This window comes from Salvelinus sp. IW2-2015, unplaced genomic scaffold (genome assembly GCF_002910315.2).
Source record: "Salvelinus sp. IW2-2015 unplaced genomic scaffold, ASM291031v2 Un_scaffold5661, whole genome shotgun sequence".
Taxonomy (NCBI): Eukaryota; Metazoa; Chordata; class Actinopteri; order Salmoniformes; family Salmonidae; genus Salvelinus; species Salvelinus sp. IW2-2015.
In genome coordinates this window covers 1-13,345 of record NW_019946926.1, presented here as the reverse complement: position 1 = coordinate 13,345, position 13,345 = coordinate 1, and the positions used below count along the sequence as shown (strand labels likewise).

General features: G+C 49.1%; 1 protein-coding gene across 1 annotated transcript; it reads left to right on the top strand.

Moving 5' to 3' along the window:
• The first annotated feature begins 1,249 nt into the window (after positions 1–1,249).
• On the top strand, positions 1,250–13,055 carry LOC112078421 (XK-related protein 7-like). The gene is made up of 5 exons (XM_024144676.2): positions 1,250–1,767; positions 4,600–4,787; positions 11,132–12,619; positions 12,841–12,889; positions 12,993–13,055. Exons 1-3 carry the CDS (start codon positions 1,671–1,673, stop codon positions 11,906–11,908), a joined length of 1,062 nt encoding a protein of 353 aa, XP_024000444.1. The 5' UTR covers positions 1,250–1,670; the 3' UTR covers positions 11,909–12,619; positions 12,841–12,889; positions 12,993–13,055.
• Positions 13,056–13,345: the final 290 nt, after the last annotated feature.

The window sequence follows — 13,345 nt, the reverse complement described above, 5'->3', positions numbered from 1 at the left end:
TTCAGAGATGGGGGCCGTTCAGGGATGGGGGCCGTTTCAAGGGGGGCCTTTCAGGGATGGGGGGCCGTTTCAGAGATGGGGGTCCGTTTCAGAGATGGGGGCCGTTTCAGGGATGGGGGGCCGTTTCAGAGATGGGGCCGTTTCAGGGATGGGGGGCGTTTCAGGGATTGTGGGCCGTTTCAGAGATGGGGGCCGTTTCAGGGATGGGGGCCGTTTCAGAGATGGGGGCCGTTTCAGGATGGGAGGCCGTTTCAGACCCATAATGATTGTTGTATAGTCAATATTAATGAGCTATAGTTTATATTGGCCACATGTTACAGATTATAGTTTATATTGCACATATTTACAGATGTTATTAGTTATATTGCTCTGTTTTTTCTTTAACTGGGTCTTTGACTGGGTCTTTAACTGGGACTTTAACCGGTCTTTGGCTGGTCTTTGGCTGGGTCTTTAACTGGGACTTTGGCTGGGTCTTTGGCTGGTCTTGGCTGGGTCTTTGGCTGGGTCTTTGACTGGGTCTTTGACTGGCGTCTTTGGCTGGGTCTGGCTGGGTCTTTGGCTGGGTGCTTTAACTGGACTTTGGCTGGGTCTGGCTGGGTCTTTAACTGGGTCTTTGCTGGGTCTTTGGCTGGGTCTTTGCTGGGTCTTTGCTGGGTCTTTAACTGGTGTCTTTGGCTGGGTCTTTGGCTGGGTCTTTGACTGGGTCTTTAACTGGGTCTTTAACTGGAACTTTAACCGGGTCTTTGGCTGGGTCTTTGGCTGGGTCTTTGGCTGGGTCTTTGCTGGTCTTTAACTGGGTCTTTGACTGGTCTTTGGCTGGTCTGGCTTGGGTCTTTGGCTGGTCTTTGCTGGGTCTTTGCTGGGTCTTTGGCTGGGTCTTTACTGGGTCTTTGACTGGGTCTTTGGCTGGGTCTGGCTGGGTCTTTGGCTGGGTCTTTAACTGGGCTTTGGCTGGGTCTGGCTGGGTCTTTGGCTGGGTCTAGACTGGGTCTTTGGCTGGGTCTTTAACTGGGACTTTGGCTGGGTCTGGCTGGGTCTTTGGCTGGGTCTATAACTGGGTCTTTGGCTGGTCTATAACTGGGTCTTTGGCTGGTCGTTACTGGACTTGGCTGGGTTCTGGGGTCTTTGGCGGTCTTAACTGGGTCTTTGATGGTCTATACATGGTCTTTGGCTGGGTCTATAACGGGTCTATAACTGGGTCTTTAACTGGTCTTTAAAATTTTACTTTAGATATTAGAGATTTGAGTGTGTGTGTGTGTGTGTGTGTGTGTGTGTGTGTGTGTGTGTGTGTGTGTGTGTGTGTGTGTGTGTGTGTGTGTGTGTGTGTGTGTGTGTGTGTGTGTGTGTGTGTGTGTGTGTGTGTGTGTGTGTGTGTGTGAGAGAGAGAGTTTTCCTTGCCACTGTGTTTCCTCATTGGAGTCTGGATGGATTAAATAACTTCATTCATCTTTTTTTGTTAAATGCGATATATTGTTCTTAATTCATTAATTAATTGACCGATTGACTGATTGGTAAATTATCTGATTAATTAATTGATTGATTGACTCACCCTTCTCCTCCCCCTCCCCCTCTACAGGTACGTCCACGCCTCTACCTGGCGCCCAGAGCCGTTGGCACGGCAAACGTGGTCACTTCCACTGGAGGTTGATGTTTGAGTTGCTGACATCACAATGCTGAGGGCTGCTGGAGGCCTTCCTGAAGAGCGCTCCTCAGCTGGTTTACAACTCAGCATCATGATACATGCCAACCGGGTCCTGCCACTGCAGGGTGAGATTGTTGTTGTGTGTGTGTGTGGTGTGTGTGTGTGTGTGTGTTGTGTGTGTGTGTGTGTGTGTGTGTGTGTGGTGTTGTGTGTGTGTGTGTGTGTGTGTGTGTGTGTGTGTGTGTGTGTGTGTGTGTTGGTGTGTCAGCCAGTCATTAAGTCAGCATGGCAACCAGTCGGTCAGCCAGTCATTCAGTCAGCCAGTCACATTGACCTTGTGTATAGAGGGTCTTTTATCCACTCTAGAGAGGTCAGTGACGTTAAGGGGAGAGATGAGGGAGGGGGGAAGATGGGAAGGAAAATGGAGGAAAGAGGAAGAGAGAGAGAGAAATGCAGAGCCTGAAAGACGCAGAGGAGAGTGTTTCAGCCCGTCAAACACCTCCAGATAACTTGTCACATCTCTCAACTCTACTGTTGAGCTGACCAGCCTCTCTCTACCCCTGTAGTTCTGACCCCAACCCTCTATTCTGACCCCTGTACTTCTGACCCAACCCCTCTATTCTGACCCCTCTATTCTGACCCCCAACCCCTCTATTCTGACCCCTGTAGTTCTGACCCAAAACCCCTCTATTCTGACCCCTGTAGTTCTGACCCTCAACCCCTCTATTCTGACCCCTGTAGTTCTGACCCCAACCCCTCTATCTGACCCCTGTAGTTCTGACCCCTGTAGTTCTGACCCCTCTATTCCTGACCGCTGTAGTTCTGACCCCTCTATTCTGACCCCTGAGTTCTGACCCAACCCCTCTATTCTGACCCCTGTAGTTCTGACCCCTCGTATTCTGACCCCTGTAGTTCTGACCCCCTCTATTCTGACCCCTGTAGTTCTGACCTCAACCCCTCTATTCTGACCCCTGTAGTTCTGACCCCACCCCTCTATTCTGACCCCTGTAGTTCTGACTCCAACCTCTATTCTGACCCCTGTAGTTCTGACCCCAACCCCCTTCCATTGCCTTGCAAAAGTATTCACCCCCCTTGGCATTTTTCTATTTTGTTGCATTACAATCTGTAATTTAAATGGACTTTTATTTGGATTTCATGTAATGAACAAACACAAAATAGTCCAAATTGGTGAAATGAAAAAAAATGACTTGTTTAAAAAAAGAACAACTGAAAAGTGGTGCGTGCATATGTATTCACCCCCTTTGCTATGAAGCCTCTAAATAAGATCTGGTGCAACCAATTACCTTCAGAAGTCACATAATTCATTAAATAAAGTCCACCTGTGTGCAATCTAAGTGTCACATGATCTGTCACATGATCTCAGTCCTTTCACTTGTTCTGAAAGGCCCCAGAGTCTGTAACACCACTAAGCAAGTGGCACCATGAAGACCAAGGAGCTCTCTAAACAGGTCAGGGACAAAGTTGTGGAGAAGTACAGATCAGCGTTGGGTTATAAAAAAATATCCAAAACTTTGAACATCCCACAGAGCACCATTTAAATCCATTATTAAAAAATGGAAAGAATATGGCACCAAAACAAACCTGCCAAGAGAGAGCCGCCCACCAAAACTCACAGACCAGGCAAGGAGGACATTAATCAGAGAGGAAACAAAGAGATCAAAGATAACCATGAAGGAGCTGCAAAGCTCCACAGTGGAGATTGGAGTATCTGTCCATAGGACCACTTTAAGCCGTACACTCCACAGAACTGGGCTTTACTACGGAAGAAGAGTGGCCATAAAAAAGCCATTGCTTCAAGAAAAAAATAAGCCAAGAGAGGGCTGCCCTGAGAAAATCTTGACTGGCTGGATCACCACTAGGTATGGAAACTATTGGCATCCAACCTCGAGGTGCTACAGAGGGAAGTACGTACGGCCCAGTACATCGACGCCAAACCCACCAAAGCACCGGTTCCAAATCCAAGTGCCAATGCCGTTTAGCAAACTCCAAGAGTTTACATGTGTTGGATGACATAAAAAATACTGTTCTTTGGCCATACACACCAGTGGTAGGTTTGGTGTGAAAATGAGAAGAAAATAAACCCATTTCCTCATGTAAAATATGCTGGTGGATCTTTGATGTTATGTGGCTATTTTGCTTCCACAGATCCAGGACATTTTAGCCAAAAAAACCTGCTTGCCTCTGCCAGTTGGATGAAACTTGGCAGCAAGTGTATCTACCAATAAGACAATAACCCCAAGCACACAACAAACTCCACAAATAAATGTTTTTTTTGGGGGCCACAAAATCAACATTTTGCAATGGCTATCTCAGTCTCTAGACTTGAACCCCATTGAAAACCTGTGGTTTGAATTGAAGAGGGCACTCCATGAGATATCAAGCATCTCATCTCATCTCTGAATGGAGGAATGGTAAAAGATCCCTTCCAATGTGTTCTCCAACTCATAAAACATTCAGAAAAAATGCTAAGTGCCGTTATCCTCACAAGGTGAGGTATTGAAAAGGTTTTTGAAAACAGGATTTTTGAGAAAAAAAAGGATTACTTGTTAAACAAAATCTCTTTCTCTGAGCAATTGTAATAGTATAAAACAATCTAATGTACCAATTTTGTTTGTATGCACTGCATCTCAGTGCAAGTGTCGTCACTACAGTCCCTGGTTCGAATCCAGGCTGTATCACATCTGGCCGTGATTGGGAGTCCCATAGGGCGGCGCACAATTGGCCCAGCGTCGTCTGGGTTTGGCCGGGGTAGGCCGTCATTCTAAATAAGAATTTGTTCTTAACTGACTTGTTAAAGAACGTTTTTTTTATTTTAAATACACATTATTTAAATTATTTMTTATATTTTTGCTCATCTTTATCAAGGGTGTCAAGAATTTAGGACCCCACTGTATATTCATCTCCTTTCCTATCCCGTCATCCCTCTTTGTCCCCAGGTCTCTCTGCTTCAGCCTCATTGGTCTCTCTGGCCTGGATGATAGCATCCTACCAGAAGACTCTGAGGGACTCCAGAGATGACAAGCTGCCGATGTCCTACAAGGCTGTGATTGTTCAGATGCTGTGGCACTTCTTCACCATCGGGGCCAGGACCATCGCCTTCGCCCTGTTCGCCTCCGTGTTCCAGGTAAAGATGGGCACACCAACATCACATACACACACACAGTGAGGAAGGCTCACATTGTACACCCAATCAAGGGCTTTTAGATGCAGAAATTATACAATAAAATAAAAAATATAATGAAGATAGATACTCATGAGTTTAAACACGAAGGTCAGGCTGGGAGAAAAACATATTTTTTTAGAGATTAATAAAAACGTTGCACAATAAACTGTGGTTCAGTTTATTGTATTTGTTAGAGATCCCCATTAGTTCCTGCCAAGGCAGCAGCTACTCTTAACCTGGGTTAATTAATGGATCCCATTAGTTCCTGCCAAGGCAGCAGCTACTCTTCCTGGGGTTTATTATGGATCCCCATTAGTTCCTGCCAAGGCAGCAGCTTCTCTTCCTGGGGTTTATTATGGATCCCCATTAGTTCCTGCCAGGGCAGCAGCTTCTCTTCCTGGGGTTTATTATGGATCCCCATTAGTTCCTGCCAAGGCAGCAGCTTCTCTTCCTGGGGTTTATTATGGATCCCCATTAGTTCCTGCCAAGGCAGCAGCTACTCTTCCTGGGGTTAATTATGGATCCCATTAGTTCCTGCCAAGGCAGCAGATACTCTTCCTGGGGTTCATTATGGATCCCATTAGTTCCTGCCAAGGCAGCAGCTACTCTTCCTGGGGTTTATTATGGATCCCATTAGTTCCTGCCAAGGCAGCAGCTACTCTTCCTGGGGTTTATTATGGATCCCCATTAGTTCCTGCCAAGGCAGCAGCTACTCTTCCTGGGGTAATTATGGATCCCCATTAGTTCCTGCCAAGGCAGCAGCTACTCTTCCTGGGGTTAATTATGGATCCCCATTAGTTCCTTCCAAGGCAGAAGCTACTCTTCATGGAGTTTATTATGGATCCCCTTAGTTCCTGCCAAGGCAGCAGCTACTCTTCCTGGGGTTATTATGGATCCCCATTAGTTCCTGCCAAGGCAGCAGCTACTCTTCATGGAGTTTATTATGGATCCCCATTAGTTCCTGCCAAGGCAGAAGCTACTCTTCATGGGGTTTATTATGGATCCCCATTAGTTCCTGCAAGGCACAGCTACTCTTCCTGGGGTTATTATGGATCCCATTAGTTCCTGCCAAGGCAGCAGCTACTCTTCCTGGTGTTAATTATGGATCCCCATTAGTTCCTGCCAAGGCAGCAGCTACTCTTCCTGGGGTTAATTATGGATCCCCATTAGTTCCTGCCAAGGCAGCAGCTACTCTTCCTGGGGTTTATTATGGATCCCCATTAGTTCCTGCCAAGGCAGAAGCTACTCTTCCTGGTGTTAATTATGGATCCCCATTAGTTCCTGCCAAGGAGCAGCTACTCTTCATGGGGTTTATTATGGATCCCCATTAGTTCCTGCCAAGGCAGAGCTACTCTTCCTGGGTTTATTATGGATCCCCATTAGTTCCTGCCAAGGCAGAAGCTACTCTTCATGGGTTTATTATGGATCCCCATTTGTTCCTGCCAAGGCAGAAGCTACTCTTCCTGGGGTCCAGCAAAATTAAGGCAGTATTCACAACACACTGTGTGCCTTCAGGCCCCTACTCTACTACCACATATCTACAGTACTAAATCCATGTGTATAGTGTGTATGTTATCGTGTTATGCATATGTATATGTTGTTCCAAAAGGTTTATTTTATCCTTTTTTAATCTAATTTTTATTGCTGGCATGAGTTAAAAAAATATCATCTATGTCATCTATTTCATACAACCACCATTCTAGGGTGGTTGTATGGTATAGGGGTTTTGGTAGAGTGTATGGGTTTGTGTTGAGTGTAGGTGTCTAGGTAAGTCTATGGTTGCCTGATGGTTCTCAATCAGAGACAGCTGTCATTCATTGTCTCTGATTGGGAGCCATATTTAAGGCAGCCATAGGCAGTAGGCTTTTGTGGGTAATTGTCTATGTGTAAGTAGCCAGTGTATGCACTTATTTGTTTGTATAGCTTCACGGTCGTCGTTTGTTTTAGTGTTCTTCATCTTTCTTAAATAAATACAACTATGTATTTATATCACGCTGCGCCTTGTCCTCTCTTTCACCTAAAGACGATCGTGACACATAGGATTACTGCATTCAATAGCTGTAGGATCAGCAGAGGCATTCAGGGCAGTTAAAGGGACTTAAATTTGGTTATTTACATCATGCCTTCCAATGCCCCTGAGATAATGTACATTTGCTGAGCTGGGCTTAGTTCATTGATAGTCATTGTCTCAACGCAGCCTTACAGTGCTGTGAAAGGATCCAGGAAATGATTTGGGTGATCCATCCTCCTTAATATTTATAATATTAGCTTTGTTTCCAGAAGGTATCTAAATTGTCAATAAATGTTCCACCCACAGAGCTGCCATCGTCTCGTAGCCAGTAGGAGGGCTAAAGTCTGCTGAACCAAATCAATGCCACGATTTAGGGAGGCCAGAGGGCCAGAGGACCAGAGGGCCAGAGGGCCAGAGGGTCAGAGGGTCAGAGGGTCAGAGGGCCAGAGATGCAGAGGGTCAGAGGGTCAGAGGGCCAGAGGGCCAGAGGGCCTGAGGTGCAGAGGCCAGAGGGCCAGAGGGCCAGAGGGTCAGAGGGTCAGAGGGTCAGAGGGCCAGAGGGCCAGAGGGCCTGAGATGCAGAGGGTCAGAGGGCCTGAGATGCAGAGGGTCAGAGGGCCAGAGGGTCAGAGGGCCAGAGGGCCAGAGGGCCAGAGGGCCTGAGATGCAGAGGGCCAGAGGGCCAGAGGGCCAGAGGGTCAGAGGGTCAGAGGGCCAGAGGGTCAGAGGGCCGAGGGTCAGAGGGTCAGAGGGCCTGAGATGCAGAGGCGCAGAGGGCCTGAGGGCCAGAGGGACTGAGGGTCAGAGGGCCAGAGGGCCAGAGGGTCAGAGGCCAGAGGGTCAGAGGGCCAGAAGGGCAGAGGGCCAGAGGGCCAGAGGGTCAGAGGGCCAGAGGGTCAGAGGGCCAGAGGGCCAGAGGGCCAGAGGGCCTGAGATGCAGAGGGTCAGAGGGTCAGAGGGTCAGAGGGCCAGAGGGCCAGAGGGCCAGAGGGCCTGAGATGCAGAGGGCCAGATATTATGGGGTGTATATATTATTATATATTTTACATTTTCTTCTTCTCATTATTATTTTTTAGGGGTTGAATCACCTTCAATATTGTGGATAGATTGTCGCTTTCCATCAATGTAATTGTCTGCATCCTGACTGATGTCTTGAGATGTTGCTTCAATATATCCACAAAATTTTCCCCCTCATGATGCCATCTATTTTGTGAAGTGCACCAGTCCCTCCTGCAGCAAAGAACCCCCACAACATGATGCTGCGCCACCCCCGTGCTTCACGGTTGGGATGGTGTTCTACGGCTTGCAAGCATCCCCCTTTTTCCTCCAAACATAACGATGGTCATTATGGCCAAACAGTTCTATTTTTGTTATCAGACCAGAGGACATTTCTCCAAAAAGTACAATCTTTGTCCCCATGTGCAGTTGCAAACCGTAGTCTGGCTTTTTTATGGCAGTTTTGGAGCAGTGGCTTCTTCCTTGCTGATCGGCCTTTCAGGTTATGTCAATATAGGACTTGTTTTACTGTGGATATAGATACTTTTGTACCTGTTTCCTCCAGCATCTTCACAAGGTCCTTTGCTGTTGTTCTGGGATTGATTTGCACTTTTCGCACCATAGTACGTTCATCTCTAGGAGACAGAACGTGTCTCCTTCCTGAGCGGTATGACGGCTGCGTGGTCCCATGGTGTTTATACTTGCGTACTATTGTTTGTACAGATGAACGTGGTACCTTCAGGCGTGTGGAAATTGCTCCCAAGGATGAACAGACTTGTGGAGGTGTACAGTTTTTTCCTGAGGTCTTGGCTGATTTCTTTTGATTTTCCCATGATGTCAAGCAAAGAGGCAAGGGTTTGAAGGTAGGCCTTGAAATACATCCACAGATACACTCCAATTGACGCAAATTATGTCAATTACCTATCAGAAGCTTCTAAAGCCATGACAGAGCCACGGAACTCACCTGAGAAGAGGGCTGATGAGATGCCGGCTGCCTGCAGGCCACTGTGTGGGGCGTGTCCCCAGTGTCTGGTGTATCAGAGCTGTGTGGGGCGTGTCCAGTGTCTGGTGTAGCCTCTCAGAGCTGTGTGGGGCGTGTCCCCAGTGTCTGGTGTAGCCTCTCAGAGCTGTGTGGGGCGTGTCCCAGTGTCTGGTGTAGCCTCTCAGAGCTGTGTGGGGCGTGTCCCCAGTGTCTGGTGTATCAGAGCTGTGTGGGGCGTGTCCCAGTGTCTGGTGTAGCCTCTCAGAGCTGTGTGGGGGCTGTCCCCAGTGTCTGGTGTAGCTCTCAGAGCTGTGTGGGGGTGTCCCAGTGTCTGGTGTAGCCTCTCAGAGCTGTGTGGGGCGTGTCCCCAGTGTCTGGTGTAGCCTCTCAGAGCTGTGTGGGGCGTGTCCCAGTGTCTGGTGTAGCCTCTCAGAGCTGTGTGGGGCGTGTCCCAGTGTCTGGTGTAGCCTCTCAGAGCTGTGTGGGGCGTGTCCCCAGTGTCTGGTGTAGCCTCTCAGAGCTGTGTGGGGCGTGTCCCCAGTGTCTGGTGTAGCCTTCAGAGCTGTGTGGGGCGTGTCCCCAGTGTCTGGTGTAGCCTCTCAGAGCTGTGTGGGGCGTGTCCCCAGTGTCTGGTGTAGCCTCTCAGAGCTGTGTGGGGGTGTCCACAGTGTCTGGTGTAGCTCTCAGAGCTGTGTGGGGCGTGTCACAGTGTCTGGTGTAGCCTCTCAGAGCTGTGTGGGGCGTGTCCCCAGTGTCTGGTATAGCCTCTCAGAGCTGTGTGGGGCGTGTCCCAGTGTCTGGTGTGTCAGAGCTGTGTGGGGCGTGTCCCCAGTGTCTGGTGTATCAGAGCTGTGTGGGGCGTGTCCACAGTGTCTGGTATAGCCTCTCAGAGCTGTGTGGGCGTGTCCCCAGTGTCTGGTGTGTCAGAGCTGTGTGGGGCGTGTCCCCAGTGTCTTGTGTATCAGAGCTGTGTGGGGCGTGTTCCAGTGTCTGGTGTGTCAGAGCTGTGTGGGGCGTGTCCCAGTGTCTGTGTATAAGAGCTGTGTGGGGCGTGTTCCCAGTGTCTGGTGTATCAGAGCTGTGTGGGGCGTGTTCCCAGTGTCTGGTGTATCAGAGCTGTGTGGGGCGTGTTCCAGTGTCTGGTGTATCAGAGCTGTGTGGGGCGTGTTCCCAGTGTCTGGTGTATCAGAGCTGTGTGGGGCGTGTTCCCAGTGTCTGGTGTATCAGAGCTGTGTGGGGCGTGTTCCCAGTGTCTGGTGTGTCAGAGCTGTGTGGGGCGTGTCCCCAGTGTCTGGTGTATCAGAGCTGTGTGGGGCGTGTTCCCAGTGTCTGGTGTATCAGAGCTGTGTGGGGCGTGTCCCCAGTGTCAGTTACAACATGTACTGGCCAACAATTGGAGTCACATTCATACAATGGATAAATTCATAAATGTTCCTTTAGTAGTTGTATAGAGAACGTTGTATGAGTTGAGCTCTTCTTGGCCTGGCTCTGTTGTTGGTATCCAGGTACTAAACCGTCAGGGGTGAAAAAGTTGTGCATCTGCAGATTAGGCGTGTGGGTAACAGACTGAATGCACCGAGCTGTCTGATTTAAACTACTGGCACACAGCTCAGACACCCATGCATACCCCACAAGACATGCCACCAGAGTCTCTTACGTGGGTAACAGACTGAATGCACCGAGCTGTCTGATTTAAACTACTGGCACACAGCTCAGACACCCATGCATACCCCACAAGACATGCCACCAGAGTCTTCACGTGGGTAACAGACTGAATGCACCGAGCTGTCTGATTTAAACTACTGCACACAGCTCAGACACCCATGCATACCCCACAAGACATGCACCGAGGTCTCTTCACGTGGGTAACAGACTGAGTGTTAATTAGAGCTACTGTGGGTTAGGCTTTTTCTAATGAGTGTCTCTCTTTTACTCCCAGTATCTTCATCATGACTAACTCTAAACCTTTCTCTGTCTCTCTTTCTCTCTCTGTCTCTGTCTCTCTGCTCTCTGCCTCCCTCTCTATCTCTGTCTCTGTCTCTCTCTCTTTGTCTCTCTGTCTCTCTGTCTCTGTCTCTCTGTCTCTGTCCTCTCTGTCTCTGTCTCTCTCTCTCTCTCTGTTCTCTCTGTCTCTCTCTGTCTCTCTCTCTCTCTCTGTCTCTCTCGTCTCTCTGTCTCTCTCTCTCGTCTCTCTCTCTCTCTGTCTCTGTCTCTCTCTCTCTCTCTGTCTCTCTCTCTCTGTCCTCTCTCTCTCTGTCTCTCTGTCTGTCTCTCTGTCTCTGTCTCTCTGTCTCTGTCTCTATCTCTATCTCCCAGCTCTACTTCGGTATCTTCGTCGTGAGCCACTGGTGCATCATGACGTTCTGGACCATCCAGGGGGAGACAGACTTCTGCATGTCCAAGTGGGAGGAGATCATCTATAACATGGTAGTGGGCATCATCTATRTCTTCTGCTGGTTCAACGTCAAGGAGGGCCGCGCCCGTTTCAGGATGTGGCTCTATTACTCAGTGACTCTGGTAGAGAACGTGTCYCTCACCRCGGCGTGGTACCTTTACCGCGGGCCGAACACCTCAGACTTTTACGCCCTCATCGTGGTGTGTGTTGTGGTTTGTAGCTACGCTCTGGGRACCTTMTTCATGTTGGTGTATTATTGTCTCCTGCACCCTGACGGGCCGGTGTCCGGGGCTCAGTGGAGGGGGTGTGTGGAGGAGGGGGGGGTGATGGTGGAGTCCTGTGTGACCCCAGCCGATGCGTCCCCCCTCCCGCCTTCGGACGTGGTCACCAGCCCCCCTAGGACCCTAAGTAGGACTGCAGGTGCGGACCGGGGCGAGGTGGTACCAGGAGATCTAGCTGTGTTCCAGGTTAGATCCACCTCACCGGCCTTGGCCCTCCGGACCCCTGGGACAGAGGGGCCAGTGATCCGGATAGACCTGCCCAGAAAGAGGTACCCTGCCTGGGACGCTCACTTCATCGACAGGCGGCTGCGGAAGACCATCCTGGTCCTGGAGAACACGTCTCCGGTGACGCCCAGGATCCAGTACCGCAGCCTGAGGAACCCCAAGGAGGTTACGGAGTATGAGACTACCGTGTAATGTACTGTAACGTAGCTGCGCTACCTCCACCCCACCAGCAGGGGGCTCCACCAATTCAAGTGCAGGGAGAGAACCATAGTCCTCAACTCTTATCCTCTTGTGTAAGTAAATGAAAGGGTGCTTGGAGCCAACAGTTCACCCGACAGACCCTGCTCCCTCTGTGGGAAGGGGGAGACCGGGGGACTGAGGAGAGCCGAGGAGGCCAGGTGCGGTACTTCTGTCTGGAGGACTTTGTCCTGCTGTAAGACAGCTGTCAGGAGTTACAGGTCAGGTGTACCTGGGAATCAGACGAGTCAGTAAGTGTACCTGTGTATGACCAGTTGCCGGGTAACACTTCCTGTGTGTACTGCAGGAGCCAATCCGAGGTCAGAGGTGAGAGGTCAAAGGTCATCTAACTAAGACGTGACCTCACCGGGCACTACAGGAGACACAGCACTTCCAGCCTTCAAAATGCGGACTCATCGTTGTGTATTGAAACAGACCCAGAATCAAAAGGGGGGCTTAGCTGGGACATGGGTCTCCCAGCACTGAAACAACACTGGAGAGATAAACGATAACGATACCATAATCAATGATAGGGGACTGTAGTGATGAGGATGAGGAGGATGGTGATGGTGATGGTGATGATGAGGATGGTGATGGTGAAGGATGAAGATGGTGATGAGGATGGTGATGATGAGGATGGTTATGATGATTAGGATGGTGATAATGGTGATGATTGATGATGAGGATGGTGATATGTGAGGAGATGATGATGAGGAATGGTGATGAGATGAGATGGTTGATGAGGAGGATGGTTGATGATGATGATGGTGATGATGAGATGGTGGTGAGGATGATGGATGATGATGAGGATGGTGATGATGGTGGTGATGATGAGGGATGGATGATTGATGAGATGGATGGTGGATGATGAATGGTGGTATGATGAGATGATGATGATGAGGATGGTGATGATGATGAGGATGGTGATGATGGGATGTATGATGATGATGATCGGTAATGGTAGATGATGATGATGTGGATGGATGATATGAGGATGTGATGATGTGAGGAATGTGATGATGATGAGGATGATGATGAGGAATGATGATGATGAGGATGGTGATAATGGTGGTGATGATGAGGATGATGATGAGGATGATGAATGATGAGGATGATGATGATGATGAGATGGATGATGAAGGATGAGTGATGATGATGAGGAATGTGATATGGTGATGATAGAGTGAGATGATGATGATGTGATGATGAATGAGGTGGTGATGATATGATGAGGATGGTGGATGATGATGATGATGATGGTGAATGGATGGATGAGGATGGTGATGATGGATGGTGATGATGCGGATGGTGATGAATGATGAAGGATGATGATGAGGTATGATGATGATTGAGGATGGTGATGGATGAGGAATGATGATGAGGATAATGAGG